The sequence below is a fragment of the Aotus nancymaae genome, unplaced genomic scaffold, assembly GCF_030222135.1.
Source record: "Aotus nancymaae isolate 86718 unplaced genomic scaffold, 86718_ANA_hifiasm-v0.15.2.pri h1tg000007l, whole genome shotgun sequence".
NCBI lineage: Eukaryota > Metazoa > Chordata > Mammalia > Primates > Aotidae > Aotus > Aotus nancymaae.
In genome coordinates this window covers 20,273,291-20,289,374 of record NW_026988418.1, presented here as the reverse complement: position 1 = coordinate 20,289,374, position 16,084 = coordinate 20,273,291, and the positions used below count along the sequence as shown (strand labels likewise).

Here is a 16,084-nt window from a genome sequence, read left to right as displayed (position 1 = left end):
CCAAATAAAAAACCAGCCTCTACATTTCCACCCAAGGTATTAAACAGGTCTGTCTCTACTACTGAATCAAGAGCCCTGAGGTGGGGACACAAATTGGCCCTGGTTTTTCTGTATCCAGAGCATCTAGTTCAGTATCCAGCACATAGTAGGAGTAGATTTGCTGTCTGCTCACTGGTATTGAACTGATTTGAGTCAAATGAAATAAAAAACACTTTCTTTTTTCTTCCTTTAGACGCAAGGCAAATATGAATTTGCACTGAAAGAATATGAATCATACTCAGATTTTGAACACAATGTCATGGAGAAAACAATAAAAAAGTCTAGTTTTGGTTTTGGTTTAAAAATACCTGGAATATTTGAACTTGGCATCAGTAGTCAAAGTGATCGAGGCAAACACTATATTAAGAGAATCAAACGATTCTCTCATACTGTAAGTATGCCTGTGTTGCTTTTAAACATATATGTTGTCTTACTCCATTTTCTGTTGCTATAACAGGACACCACAGAATGGATAATTTAAAAAGAAAAGACATTTACTTGGCTCACAGTTCTGGAGGCTGGGAAGTCCAAGATCAAGGGGCCATATTGGTGAGACCCTTCTTGCTGCATCATAACACATGGAAGGCATCACGTGGTGAGGAAGCACATGCAGGAGACAGAAAACAGGGGGCTGAACTTCATTCTTTGATCAGGACCCCACTCCCACGATAACTAACCCTCTCCTGAAACAACGGCATTAATCTATTCATGAGGACAGAACCCTCATGACATAATTACCTCATAAAGGTGCCCCCTTTTAAAACTGTTATGATGCCATTCAATTTCAACATGAGTTTTGGAGGGGACATTCCATCAGTAGCATGTAGATTCTTTTGAAATTTCATGCCCACAGATGTGTCTATATTCCACGTTACTACTAGTCCTAACGACAAACCATATTTCTGTTGTCTTGAAATCTTTTTAAAAAAATAATTATAGGAGGTTATAGAGATAGAGGCAGGTTATCTCTGCCTCTATCTCTCTCTTTTTAAAGAGACCAGGCAGAGATAGCCTTCTATTTTTGAGAATGAAAATAATTATTTTCTCTCATTTTCTAATAAACGTTTCCCTTAGGTTTTCAATGAGCTTACGATGTAGCTTTGAAGACTAGAATATCTCTGCGGACTTTTCAACCCATAGGAATCTGACTTTTATCCCAGACATCCAGCTGAAATTCTCTCTGGAATGTCACCCAAGACCTCTTATCTGAATTCTTAGGGTGCTTGGTGGAGATGACTAAACCATTGCTCTCCTGTTTCTCCTGCTTTCTTTCTGCTCATCAGCTTCCTTCCTGGGTCTAATATTCCCATCTGTTCTTTATTTAATTCATGGCCCTCTTCCCTATGTACTCTCCAATCTCCCCTGGGTGACCTCTTCAACTCACTTCCTCTGTTACCGGCACAAGCTATGAGCCTTCATCACTGCTTCTAACCTCTCCGTTAAACTTCAGACCTTCCCTATGCACGCTTCTAAGCATCTCACCTGGGCATCGTGCTGACACTCCAAGGCAATGTCTTCTTCCTAAATTTTCAATGGATGTTAATGGCATATTCCCCTCTGCTTTTCCAAGCTAAGAACTGAGCCAGAATCATTGGCTCTCACTTCGGCTTCATGTCCACATCTGTTGAATACCAAATCCTTCAGTATTACCCTCCAATATTTTTTACACTAACTTCTATTACCTCTTAATTAAACAGGTTATTTCATCTCTTACTGTCCCCAACTAAATGGTCTGTCTCCTACTTGCCCCTTCACACACATGAAGAAATGTTTCTATGATGCTAATCTGATCGTATCATCTGCTTCCTATTGCTTACTACCTCCTTTTTTCCTTCTCTCCTTCCCTCCCTTCCAGCTACCTGATTCAAATTGCCAGTTATAGGATCTTAATGTTGGGCCAGGCACTAACCTAAAGACAGCCTAGGGATCTCTAGTCTAAAGGATGATATTCTTGCCTTCATGTTCACAGTGTAGTAGGAGCAGCAAACATGGAAACCAATATATTATTCTTAATTACATCAGTTATAATACAACATGGTATATGCTATAAAGGAAATACAAGCGAGTACAATGCAATCCTAGAGAAGGGAGTGCCAGCGTGTATCTGGGAACTTCAGGTTGGTATCAAATTGGAGGCAATGGCAAAGTAGAGATTTAAAAGATAAGTAGGTATGTGTCAGGCAGAAAGGGGAGAAAATAACATTTCAGGGAGAAGGAACAGCATGTGCAAATAATATGAAAGAGAATGGCAGGCTTGGGGAACAGTGAAAAGTTGGATGAATATTGACCTACGTGGTTGGTAGAAAGTAGTAAAGTATGGAGAGAAAATCTTTCGGGTGGAGAAGCTGAAGCCAGAGAGGCTACTGGAGGACAAATTGTGATGATGTTATATTCAAAGTAAAGGAGCTGATTTTATTCTGAAGGCTACAGCAAGCCATGCAAGGTTTTGCTTTAAGCCAAGAAGAGCACTGACGTAACACAATCTGAATTTTAGGATGTCAACTGTGATTGCGGCATTGAAGGAGGCTAGAGAAAGGAAAGAGATCACAGAGGAAGCTTTTATAATAATGCCAACAAAAGGAGATGCAACCTGAAATAGTCAGAAAAATAATGAACAGAGTACCTAGTGACTGCTTATTTAGAAAAGGTAGGGGAGAAGGAAGATGGTCAGAAGTCACTGAGGCAGGACTAGAATGGGATGAGAGGAAGCCAGGAGACAAAATGAAGCACCAGGGCAATAGGCACCAGCAGAGCTGGCATGGCTTTGCAGAGCTGAAGGATTTAGGATTGGACAGAATGTACCTCACAGACATTTCCCACCTTCCTCTTTTTCTCTGCCTATACAGCAGTATAGGGAATGCTCACCTAGGGTTGTACTAACACCTCCTAGCTGTTTATACTTCATCTGGCATCACAAACTTCCAGTCTCTTCCATGCATGGAGAGTCACCAAACTTTTTCTGTAAAGGGCCAGATAGTAAATATTTTAGGCTTTGTGAGACTGCGAGGTCTCCGTTGCAAGTATTCAATGCTGCCATTGTAGTGTGACACCAGTTGTAAACCATACGTAAATAAATGGATGCAGTTGTGTTCCAGCAAAACTTTATTTACAAGTACAGGCACTGTAGTTGGTATGAGGCTGTATTTTGCTGACTCCTGCCATACACTATCATAGTTGGTCTTCCTAAAGCACCACTTTTATTCTTTCTTGCCTGGCTTTTTTTCTGAGTTTACAAGGCATCAGCAAAGCAGGTGCTTTTGCAGGTTAGCAAACCCCATGTCCCATCGGAGAGGCCCCATGCCCTCCAGCTGTTCCCTGCCATGCCTGCTTCTGTTACCCTTCTCAGTCCTTATTTTCTACAGTAAGGAGGTGAATTAACAGCAAGGTCTTCCAAGCCGAACAGGATGTCAGAATATTTATGAGCACTGAAACTTGTCAAAGAGGCCGTCTTCCCTCAAGTATCCTAAAGGAATCATAAGAGTGATGACCCTGGGCCAAGAACATCGAATGGTATTTGTAAAGTTCAATTTCTCGTTCCAGATTCCTAACTTTAAAGGTCTGGTTTTCCCATGTTGGTATTTCATTTAGAAAAGCGTATTTCTGCATGCACGCTCTGACCTTGAAGTAGCACATTACAAGCTGAAATCCAGAAGCCTCATGCTCCATTACGAGTTCCTTCAGAGAGTTAAGCAGCTACCCCTGGAGTACGGCTACGGAGAATACAGAGATCTCTTCCGTGATTTTGGGACCCACTACATCACAGAGGCCGTGCTCGGGGGCATTTATGAATACACACTCGTTATGAACAAGGAGGCCATGGAGAGAGGAGGTACACTGCCCGAGGGACCATGGCTTTCCTAAAAGCTGGGGGAAGAGTCATAGGTTGAACTTCCAGTTTTTTTCTACCTACCTGGCTACACCTTCACAGTCTCATTTGCAGATTCCTCTTCCTCCTCTTTTTGACTGACAATGTCAGTCCTCCTCTGCCTAGTTCCCTAGGCCATTCACTTTTCTGCAATTCTTCTCTTCTGTGCGATTGTGTCCAATCCCACAGCTATAAATGCCTTCAGCATGCAGATAACTACTAGATCTCTTCCTGCACCCAAGAGTTTATGCTAAAATGTTTCTTTGATGTCTCCATGTGAATGTGTAACAACCCTCACCAGCTGCACATGCGCCCAAAGAGAACTTTTGACTTTCTCTCTCCAATAGGTTTCTTCTTTAGCCATCCACATCTCAGAAATGGTTCCACCATCCAACCAATGGCTGAAGCCAAAAACCTAGCAGTCCACCTTGATTATTTTTTTTTCTTCAAATCTATTGTTTTTCCTTCTCTTCCAATCCATCAGCTCTACCTCCAAATTATATATATATATGTATATATATATGTATATATATATATATTTTTTTTTCTATTACTACCACAGGCTCTCCCCATGACCAGAGCTTCACATTCAAAATGTAATGTGAATGTGAATCAAGTATGAGTTTTGGAAGAGGTAGATTCTGATTCAGTAGGTTTGGAGTGAGATCTGAGAATACATTTCTAACAAGCTTTGGAGTGATGCTGATGCTGCTGGCCAGTAGACCATACTTTACTTTGCAGATGATTACTGTGGTCTCCAAACTAATATTCCACCCCCATCCCTCTCCTATAATTCATCTTCATACAGATATACCAGGTCTTTCTAACTCCAATCAACTACAAGTCTAAAGTGTGAGTGCTGCTTTCCAACCCAATATCCTTTCCAATGACATGGCACTCGCTGAGTTAAGTGAACTGCTGTCAGTCACACAGATTGCAGTGGCAAAGCCAGGGCTTGGTTACCATCCATGTACTTGCAGGATGACACACGGTACACAATGCAAATTTATACACTGTGGCCTCAATCTTGTCAAAATCAGAGGTAACTTCCTCTATAAAAATGGTTTCAAAAGTGCTTTTCATAGTTCCTCAAACTGCTTCCCATAAAAGAGCTCAATAATTAAATAAGCTGGGAAAACTCAATAGATTCCACTCTCAGAGTTTCATGAATGTACTCCAATAAAATGACCTCTCCACCTATTTTGATGCAACATTTGTCACATTTTCTTGACCACAGAAGTTCCTTTTCTTGTAACATCTGCTACCATCTCATGGGATTCATGTTTCAAGAAATGCACTTTGAGAAAAACTGATCTGCACTAACATTGCTAGACAGCCCCAGTGGTCAAAGTTGCTCTTTTCTCCCTGAACTGGCCTCAAAGTGCTCAGAGAGGTGCTTATAAGTCATGTCTGAAATTTCAGCAAGACCAGGGAAGGAGGATGCCTCAGGGAGAATAAGGGTGGATGAAATAGGAAATAGTCCAAAAATGAAGAAGGAATCAGGGAAATTGGCCCCTCCTCTTTGCCAGATACTATTCCTTACTTTTTATATGCATTACATTGATTAATTAATTAACACACTTTTTCTACTTTATTGTGAGTACAGAGGCAGATTGTAGCAGTCTCTGTACTCACTGGATCTATCCCTAGAGAATCAACAAGGAGATCAAATTTTTAGAAAATGACTCTGAGCACTTCCCATCTTTGGAAGTCAGCAAAAATCCTCAGAGAGCATTGTGAGGAGGCTGAAAGGGGAAGTTGGGTCTGCGCTCTATGAGGTCTCTGCCCTGGTGCCTTTTGCTGTCTGCATTTCTCATTATCAGGCTGATGACCTATTTATTTGAATCTGAATCCTTGTGACATCCAACAAGGGCTAGGCCTCTGGACTCCATCAAAGGAAAATGGACAGAGTGAATGACCTTTTAAGTCATGGACCTTTTTCCTTGCTTTCTTCAGATTATACTCTTAACAACGTCCATGCCTGTGCCAAAAATGATTTTAAAATTGGCGGTGCCATTGAAGAGGTCTATGTCAAGCTGGGTGTGTCCATAGGCAAATGCAGGGGTATTCTGAATGAAATAAAAGGTGAGTGGCAGGGGCTTGTGACTTCCACACTTACAATGTTTATCCTCCTAGTGCCTCCAGTGATCACAACACCTCCCTTCCTTTTTGAGACAAACATTATCCCAACTTCTATGCCAACTGTGTCCTTCTGTTCTTTATAGTTTTACCACCTAATGTATCACTAACTAACATGGCTAAGTGTTGCTTGTTTTTGAACTTTATATGGATGGAATATAATCCTTCCAGTCCTGTGTTTTCCATTCAACATAATGTTTTTGTGTATAACTATAGTTAGTTCACTCCTGTCACTGCATACTATTTGGTTGTATGACTATATCGCTTCTTCTTTGTCCCTTCTACTATTGATGAACACTTGGATTATCTCCTCTTTCAAGCAATTATATTGATGCTGCTCTGAATATCTTACATAGTTATCTGGTGCACACAGACAAGTGTCTTTCCAGGGAATATATTTAGGACTAGATTTGCTGAGTTGTAGAGGCTGGGCTTCTTCCACTTGACTAGATAGTGCTAAGCTGTTTTCTAGAATAGCTCTACCAATTTATACTCCTGTTGGCAGTAGATAAGGACTCCTTCCCTCCCCCAGTCTTTTTTGTGTGTGTGTGTGAGACGGGGTCTCACTGTGTTGCCCAGGCTGCAGTGCAATGGTGTGATCTCAGCTGACTGTAATCTTCACCTTTGAGGCTCAGGCAATCCTCTCACCTCAGCCTCCTGAGTAGCTGCAATTACAGGTGAATGCCATCATGCTCAGCTAATTTTATTTTTTATAGAGACAGGGTTTCACCATGTTGCCCAGGCTGGTCTCAAACTCCTGGCTCAAGCTATCTACCAGCCGCATTGGGCCCCCAGAGTACTGGGATTGCAAGCATGAACTACCAAGCCTGGTCGAGATACCCCCTACTTTTTAATGATGCTCAGGTGTTGCAGGCTCAGACTTGAGAAGCTGTTTTATACCAGTTCTTTTTTTTTTTTTTTTTTTTTTGAGATGGAGTTTCACTCTGTCACCCAGGCCAGAGTGCAGTGGCATGATCTCAGCTCACTGCAACCCCTGCCTCCCGGGTTCAGGCACATGCCACCATGCCCAGCTAATATTTGAATTTTTAACAGAGACAGAGTTTTGCCATGTTGGCCAGGCTGGCCTTGAACTCCTGACTTCAAGTGATCTGCCCCCGTTGACCTCCCAAAATGCTGGGATTACAGGCATGAGCCACCATGCTGGGCTGCTTTACACCAGTTCTTTTGGCACTGGGGATTTAGACACATTAGAATGGAAATTGCCCACTGATATGATCGAGTGCTTTCTGGGAAACTCACTAAGTCCAAATAATAATTGCTTTATAGTGGTCACTGTTTAGTATGTGTCAACTACATGCTTAGCACAGCTTTTATTAATTTTCTCACAATTGTCATCTCACACAAAGAAGTGAGATAGCTTAAGGTCTGGACAGGGCTGTCTGGTAAGTACTTTCATCTCTCCAAGATTTCTTATCTGCACAGTGAGGATTATATTGTTACTATTTTGTAGTGAAGATTAGATGCATTCATACATGTACCACACTTATATTAGTGACTGACACATAAATAATCAATAATTATTAGCTGTTAACATTTATTCTTTATATGGATGCAGCGTATCCATTTTATAGATGAGAACAAAAAAGAAATCTCACACTCTATAAATGATTTGTCCAAAATCACAAGGCTAGACAAACTCAGAGCTGGATTCATGCCTGGTCAAGGTGTGTAGGGTGAGTGGAGGAGAAGAAGAACTCAGTTTCCAATCATATGAGCTCCACTACCCTCTACCTGCAGGAAGCAATTTGGGGAGAGGAAAGTTATTTCACCAAAGAACAGTGGCTATGAAACCAGACAGACCTTGTTTAAAATTTATCAGCTACTAGCTGTGTAGGCCTTGGAAAGTCACCTAACAATTCCAGGAAGAGTTTCATAATTGGTCAAGTAGAGCTAATAATGCTGGGCTCCTAAAATTGCTGTCTAGTAAAAGAAAATATTGCAGCCTATCTATCTCTATATCTATCCATCTCTCTGTCTGTGTGTCTATCATCCATCTATCTATCAACTGCTTATTATCTATCTATCTACCTATCATCTATTTATTATCTATCTATCTATCTATCTATCTATCTATCTATCTATCTATCTATCTTTCTACCAATTATCTATCTCCTATCACCTATCTATCCTCTGTCTATCTATCTATCTATCTATCTATCTATCTATCTATCTTTCTACCAATCTATTATCTATCTCCTATCACCTATCTATTATCTATCATGTATCTGCCTATCTACTCTCTGATCTACCTACCTATGTACCAATCTATTATCTACCTAGCTACCTACATATTATCTATTTATCTATCTAATCTATCTATCATCTATCTTCCATAAACTTACTCAGTAACTAGTACTTACAGCTGTTCAAGATAAATGTTTTTTTCTTGTCCTGCCCCCAATTTGTGTTACCTATGGCTGGATGAGTTTCCCTTTGCCCCATGCACCATGACTGCCCTATGGGTAAGGAAGTGTCTGGTCTATGCACAATTCTCAGACAAGTTCAGTGAATATGATGTAACCAAATTGTTGATTGGGTTGCAGTATATTCTAGGGGGCAAAGAGGTATCCTCTGTGACCTGCTAACTCTCTGTGTCCGTTCCAGACAGAAAAAAGAGGAACACCATGGTGGAGGACTTGGTGGTCCTGGTACGAGGAGGGGCAAGTGAGCACATCACCACCCTGGCATACAAGGAGCTGCCGACAGCAGACCTGATGCAGGAGTGGGGAGATGCTGTGCAGTACAACCCAGCCATCATCAAAGTTAAGGTACTCGTGCTGCTCTACCCATCATTTTCTCCAGCCACAAAATAGCTTCTGAGGGCCTGCTATGAGCCATGGTATGAAATGCAGAGATCACTAATGCCCAGGCCCTAATTTTGAGACACATATTTGATAGTAGAAAATATATTTGAAATAAATAGGCCAGGCACGGTGGCTCACACCTGTAACCCCAGCACTTTGGGAGGCCGAGGCAGGCGGATCATGAGGTCAAGAGATTGAGACCATCCTGGCCAACACGGTGAAACCCCGTCTCTACTAAAAATACAAAAATTAGCTGGGCATGGTGGCGTGCACCTGTAGTCCCAGCTACTTGGGAGGCTGAGGCAGGAGAATTGCTTGAACCTGGGAGGCGGAGGTTGCAGTGAGCCAAGATCATGCCACAGCACTCCAGCCTGGCGCCTGGCAATGGAGCAATACTCTGTCTCAAAAAAAAAAAAAAAAAGAAAGAAAGAAAATATATTTGAAATAAATAAATTATAACACACTGCTCAGTACTACCTAGAGACCCTTGATGCCCTCTCACTAGGGCTCAACGTTGCTAAAGGAAACTAACAATCAGCTTCTAATTCTAGCCTGCTCCTTTTTCTTCTTCTTTTTTTAAAGACAGGGTCTTGCTCTGTTGCCCAGGCTGGGGTTCAGTGGCATGATCTTGGCTGACTGCAGCCTCTAACTCTTGGGCTCAAGTGATCCTCCTGCCTCTACCTACCAAATAGCCGGGGTTACAGGTGCATGCTCTCACACCTGGCTAATTTAATTTTTTTTTTTTGTAGAGATGGGGGTCTTGCTCTGTTGCCCAGGCTGGTCTTGAACTCCTGACCTCAAGTGATCCTCCCACTTTTGCCTCCCAAAGTTCTGTGATGATAGGTATGAGCCACTGTGCCTGGCCTCTAGCCTCTCTAATGAAATAAAAGAAATATTAATTTAATTTATTAATCAATTTAATTAAATAATTAGTATTCCTTTTGTTTCATTAAAGAATCACTCGTTTATTTATTCATTTGAACATTATGTATTCAACCAACAAATAGTTGCTAAATTTCTGCTATGCTACAGGAAATACGGTACTAGGAGAAAATAGAGGAAGATGCAAGGATAAAACATATGGTCTGTGAGGTACAGTAAGATACACACACACGTAACTGTCGTACAGGCCAAGATAAGACATCACAACAACTAACATGTCTTGAGCACCTAATATATTCATGACCCTCTTTATAAATGCTTTTTCATCTAACATTTAGAAGTGTTATTTTATCTAATCCCCACACTGGCAGCAAATTAATCATTCTCATCCCCATGTAGTGATTGACAAAAATCAAGGGCTAGAGAGTTTGCATCCATCATTGGCTGTTCAAGAGTCTATTCGGTTCAAACAAAAGACTTTGACTTCTTCCCTCCCCTCTAGACTTTCCTGTGGACTTGGTGAATAAAAAATAATGATTCTAACCACTTGTCACCCAAACTAGAGGAGTTTCACAATGTTAAACTAAAAGGACGTTTGTTAGGCCAGGACTGTCATACATGTCAGCAATGGTAGGTCCTTGCCTGTGGGGACTTCTGCATGGTACCCATAGCACATCTTAACACCAGGCTCTTCTTGCCAGTGTCTGTGCAGTCATTATGGGCCAGTACCCACCCCCTGGAGATCCCACCTTGCAGTCAAGGTAGAGGGTTGAGGGGCTGGAGCTCTGATGAGAGGCTCTGCAGTCCCCAGCCCGGGTGATTTCTTTATTGCATGTCAAATACATAGTTTCTGCAGAACAAGAAGGTTGCCATTCAAATCCTCTCCTTTGCACTTATTCAGCAGTGGTACTTAGGGTACAGTTGCTGGCAAACATGAGAAGGATAAAATCAGCTGAGCTGCAGGAGCTCCTGAGAAATCCGGGCTTGGCTGATGCCATGGTGGCATTGGTCGGGCATCACAGATGGTCATGGGAGAGAACAGAGAGTTCAGGGGAAAATAGAGCCCTAACCTTTATCTCTTTTTCCTATGATATCTTACCTGAATCTTTTTTAAAAACTGAAAACCAAAGGAATGCCCTGGTTACTCAGATCAGTTAAATGTGCCTTCCTGGGCACTGGGAATGTCAAATGCCAAGCATGTGATGTGATGTGGGATGTGTTAGAGAATCAGAGATGTTTTGGGAGTGTTGCAGGAGTGGAGGAGGCAGGAGCGTTGAAGGTTGTCACACACCTCTATACCTTCCTACCCTGAGTTGGAAATATATACTCCGGGCATCCCACTCTCACAAGCATTCTTTCTGGCAAGAGGAAATTGCAGATGGCTTCACACTATGTCAGAATAATTCTTCTCTGCAAAGCCAGCTTACCAGGTAGCTGGAGTGGCAATTGATTTAGGACAGCAGAGCCCAGTAGACAATTTCTAGATGCAACAGTTTCAGCCAAGGCTTAATTATGTAAACCAGTCTTCAAGTTCAAGACCTAAAACATGATTTCTATAGAAGCAGATAGGCAGAGAAGGAGACCACAGAGGAACACATTCTTAAACTTTAGACATAGATAGCTCTTTGTTCAAAGAAGACTTAAGAGACAGCAATGAACATATAAAAAGATATTTGAACACAAAAGATTGAAATTATGTTCATGATATAGGAAATCATGATGTCTTAAAAACAGAAAAATAGAAGTAAATTTTAGAATACATTTTCTGTGATTTCATAAAATTCAAGAAAATGAAGAACTTATGAAATAAAAGCTGAGGTGTTTAGACACTAATCAGATGAAAAGACAAGTGGCTGAATACAGGAAATCAAACATGCAATAGCAGAATTAAAGCCCTCATGTGAAGCTATAAAGGACAGAATTGACACTGCAGAAAATTGAGACAGGATGTGTAAGCTGCTATAAACATGTTCTTATAATGCAAGAGACAAGGAGATTAAAACAATGGCAGAAAAGAAATATGATGGACAGAGAGTACAGGAATAGAAATCTTAAAACACAGAGGGTTTTTTCTAAGAAAGAGACAAGATTACATGTGAAAACACATTAATCAAAACATAAGAAGAGAATCTTCCCTGAGCTGATATCACAGAATGAACAGCTCATTGAAAACTAAGCCAAAGTGCTGAAAATAAAACAAAACTGAAACACATCCTGATGAAAATGTTTACTTTTACGAACAAATATATCCTACAGAAATACAATTCAAACTGGTCCTAGAATTCTTTGCAATGTGAAATGCTTAAAGACAATGGAGCGACAACTGTGAAGTCTTGAAGGAAAAACTTGTGGCCTAGTGAAATGGTCATTAATGGCTGAGGCATTCCAAAGACATTTTAGATATTAAAGGAGTCACATAAAAGGTTGCTACATTTCACAAATGAAAACACAGGAGTTCAGTTAAATTTTTGGATATCAGATAAATAAGGAATAATTTTTTAATATAAGTATCTCCCAAATATTGCATGGGATATACTTAAACTTAAAAAAGTATTTGTTTTTTTAATCTCAAATTAAAATATAACAATGTCCTGTCTTTAACTGGTAATCCTTGTCACAAAGTCTGTCATTCGTGCACATTTCCATGCTAGTCAAGATAGCTAGGATGTGGGCTGGGACCTATGCTGATGGAGAAGCTGTTGTATGAATTATTGGCATTGCCCAGGTCAGGAGGGAAAAGATATGGTAATGAATGGTGCTCACACAGAGATCAGGATAGCCTAGGTCATGATGCAGAGAAACAACCTCCACATTTCAGTAGCTTGGTAGAACAAAAGTTTATTTCTCAATCACATATGTCCAAAGTGTGTGGCAAGGCAGATTTGCTCAATGTAGTTGCTCACAGATCCAGATGATGGGGGCTGTATCTTGTCATGTGCTCCCAAGATGACCACAGCTGTGATAATAAAGGAGTGGGACAAGTCACCTCACTCTGTTTGGAAAGCCTCAACCTTGAAGTGACATTCTCATCTCACCTGTCACTGGTCAAAACAAGTCATATTGCAATTCTACCTTCAAAGAGAGCAAGAATGGCAACCTAACCATGTGCCCAGAAGGAAAAGAAGCTGAAATATTTAATAAGCAGATGACTCTTAGACCTTTCTCAAAGCAAATTACTCAAAGATTTTCTCAAAGCAAATTACTCTGGTCCAGAGAATGGTTAAAATACAAATGTTGTGGCATCATATGCCTGGAAAGACAATGTTGGATTTGGACTGACAGCGCCCACCTGCAAAAATAAATCCTGAATTTCAAATAGGAAAATCTGGCGAGGTGTGGTGGCTCAGATCTGTAATCCCAGCACTGTAGGAGGCTGGGGTGGGTGGATCACATGAGGTCAGGAGTTCAAGACCTGGCCAACATGGTGAAACCCACCTGTACTAAAAATACAAAAATTAGCTGGGTGTGGTGGTGTGTGCCTATACTCCCAGCTACTTGGGAGGCTGAAGCAGGAGAATTGCTTGAACTCTGGAGGCAGAGGTTGCAGTGAACTGAGATCGTGCCATTGAACTCAGCCTGGGTGGCAGAGTGAGACTTCCTTTCAAAAGAAAAATAAGGAAAGGCAAAGAAAGAAAACCCTCAAATATAACTAAATGGCTGATAACACACCAAAAAATTTTTTTGCCACAAATGAGATCCTTAATATGTAAGGAATGATACCGTTTTGAAGAAAAAGACATCTCAAAGGAGATGAACACTTCTCAGTTGGCTTATAAAGATGCAAAATGTTTAACTTCTGTAATCATAAAAAATAAAAATTAAAGTAACACTGCAGTATTATATTCTACCTATCAAATTGACAATGATTAAAAGTCTACAATACTCTATGGCATTGACTGTGATGATATGGATATTTTTGTAAAATAGGATGGGAATATAATTTGATACAATTCTTTAGGAACAGAATTTAAGCAGATATATCCAAAACATTAAAAATGTTTATAGCTTTTCATCCAACAACCCCCAATGCAAGAATCTGTAAGGCCGGTTGCCTCGCCGGGAGCCAAATGGACACACCCATCCCTCTCTGTGCCTGATAATGACGTCATCATTCCAAACACATTACTCAGCATCTGGCCTCTCCATGCGGGCTCCCCACACCCACCTCTGCATTCCGCACTCGACCCCGCCAAAATTTAAAAATCCCGCCAAAGATTTGCCCAACAGCAGCTCAACACAGACCTCCTCAGCCAGCCAACCCACCAATAGCCCTGCCTGGCTACCAATGGCAGCTCACCCCATCGGCACCCTGACTCCCTCTAACCAATGAAACTGTCTTCTCTTTGTTTCCCTAATAATCAATCAACTACCTCCACCCCCTATAAGACCCCACGCCCTGAGAAGCCCAGCTCGACTTCTCTGGCCCCTTCCTGGACCACAGAACCTCACCCGAGAGCTGAATAAATTGGATTTTCATTTTCTTGCACTGGCCTCAGTTTCCTCATTTAAACTCGGCAATATACCTTAAAGAATCTACTAAAGAAATAATTTGACAAATTGGTAAAGATGTATGTGTAAAGGTTTGTCTTATTTTGTTACTTGAAATAGCAAAAGGGAAAAGAAAAAAAGGAAATATCCTAAAAAAGGAAATATCCAATAGAAGAGTTGAATACACTGTGGCTTATCCATATAGAAGGATACTCTGAAGCTGTGAGAAATCATTTTATCAAAGACGATTGAATCATGTGGGAAAATGTTCATATTCTGATGTTAAGTGGAGAAAGTGAGACATAAAATTGCCCTTACACCACCAATTTGGTGTAAATAGCTATCTATTCATCCTTTGGATAGGTCCACCTACCTGCCCAAAAATATACCCTGAAAAGAAACTGACCACAATGTTAACAGGTCATATCCTTTTTCCACCTCTCACCGGTGATGTGACTTTTGTCAATCTACTTAATGTCTCTGTGCCTTAGCTTTTTCACCTGTACAACAAGGAAACTGAAAGCTAACTAACTCATAAGGTTGTTGTAAAGATTGTTAGATAATGTGTGTGAAATATTTAATTCAGCACCTAATAAATGCTAGCTATGGTAACAATTCTTTTTATCACTAAGAACACCCAGGTTTAGTATGGAAACTTGCATAGAGTTTAGTCAGTGCTCACCATTTCTTTGCTGCAATATGATAAAAGAAAACTTTCACAAGGGCAGGTATGCTAAGAATCCCATGATCAATGTGAGTGGTTAGAACTGTGTGTTTAGGAGATCCAAGATGGCTGATTAATAGCAGCTTAGGATTGCAGCTCCCAGTGAAGGTGCAGGGAGTGAGTGGACGCCAGACTTCCAGACAAATTTTTGTTGTCCAAGGACCAGGAGATTCCCAGCGGAGGAGCTCCACGGGTCACCAGCGCGACTCTTTTGGCTGGTGCGGCTGTTTTGCCGGCACTCCGACACAGTGGTTCTCAGTGCGAAGTATACGGGACTGGGTGCCCTTTTAGTTGGCCTTTGAAGCTCCGGGAAGGCAGAGTCACCCATTCAGCTGATTGAAAGGGGGACTGAAACAGCGAGCCGGGTTGGGAGACTCTCAGGTAGGAAAGTGCCACAAACCTCAGTGCCGCTGTTTCAGCCAGCGCAGTCGCTGCACGGGAAATCGCATAGATCCCGGAGCCTTTTCGGCAGGTGACTGGGGCACCTGGGAGAGAATTGACCGTTCAATTAGGAAAAGAAAAAAAGGGGGCTCCAAGGCGGGGAGCCAGGTGATCAGGCTTGGTTGGTCCCACCGCCACAAAAAAACAGCAATTAGAAACACTGATGGTGGAGAGTTTCACAGCAAGCACAGCTGAACCCAGGAAGGTCCAGCTCTGTGGGGGAGGAGCATCCACCAAAAGAAAACAAAGAAACAGAAATAACATCATCACCAACAAACTGGACGTCCACTCAGAGACCCAATCTGAAAGTCAGCAATTACAAAGACAACAGGTGGATAAATCCACAAAGATGGGAAGAAACCAGCGCAAAAAGGCTGAAAACACCCAAAATCAGAATGCCTCTCCTCCTTCAGGGGATCACAGCTCCTCATCAGCAAGGGAACAAGGCCTGATGGAGAATGAGTGTGATGAATTGACGGAATCAGGCTTCAGAGGGTGGATAATAAGAAACTTCTGTGAGTTAAAGGAACATGTTCTAACCCAATTCAAAGAAACTAAGAACCTTGAAAAAAGGTTTGACAAAATGCTAACGACAATAGACAATTTAAAGAGGAATGTAAGTGAATTGATGGAGCTAAAAAACACAATACAAGAACGTCGCGAAGTATGCACAAATTTTAA

General features: G+C 41.3%; 1 protein-coding gene across 2 annotated transcripts in view; it reads left to right on the top strand.

The window, feature by feature from the left end:
- The window catches only part of C8B (complement C8 beta chain), a 40,364-nt gene that overhangs the window by 15,307 nt on the left and 8,973 nt on the right, over positions 1 to 16,084 (top strand). For both annotated transcript variants that reach the window (XM_012442812.3, XM_012442811.3), the window contains 4 exons: positions 233 to 430; positions 3,628 to 3,868; positions 5,861 to 5,989; positions 8,669 to 8,832. In XM_012442812.3, coding sequence (XP_012298235.2) covers positions 233 to 430; positions 3,628 to 3,868; positions 5,861 to 5,989; positions 8,669 to 8,832 — 732 coding nt within the window. The remainder of the gene's footprint in view (positions 1 to 232; positions 431 to 3,627; positions 3,869 to 5,860; positions 5,990 to 8,668; positions 8,833 to 16,084) is intronic.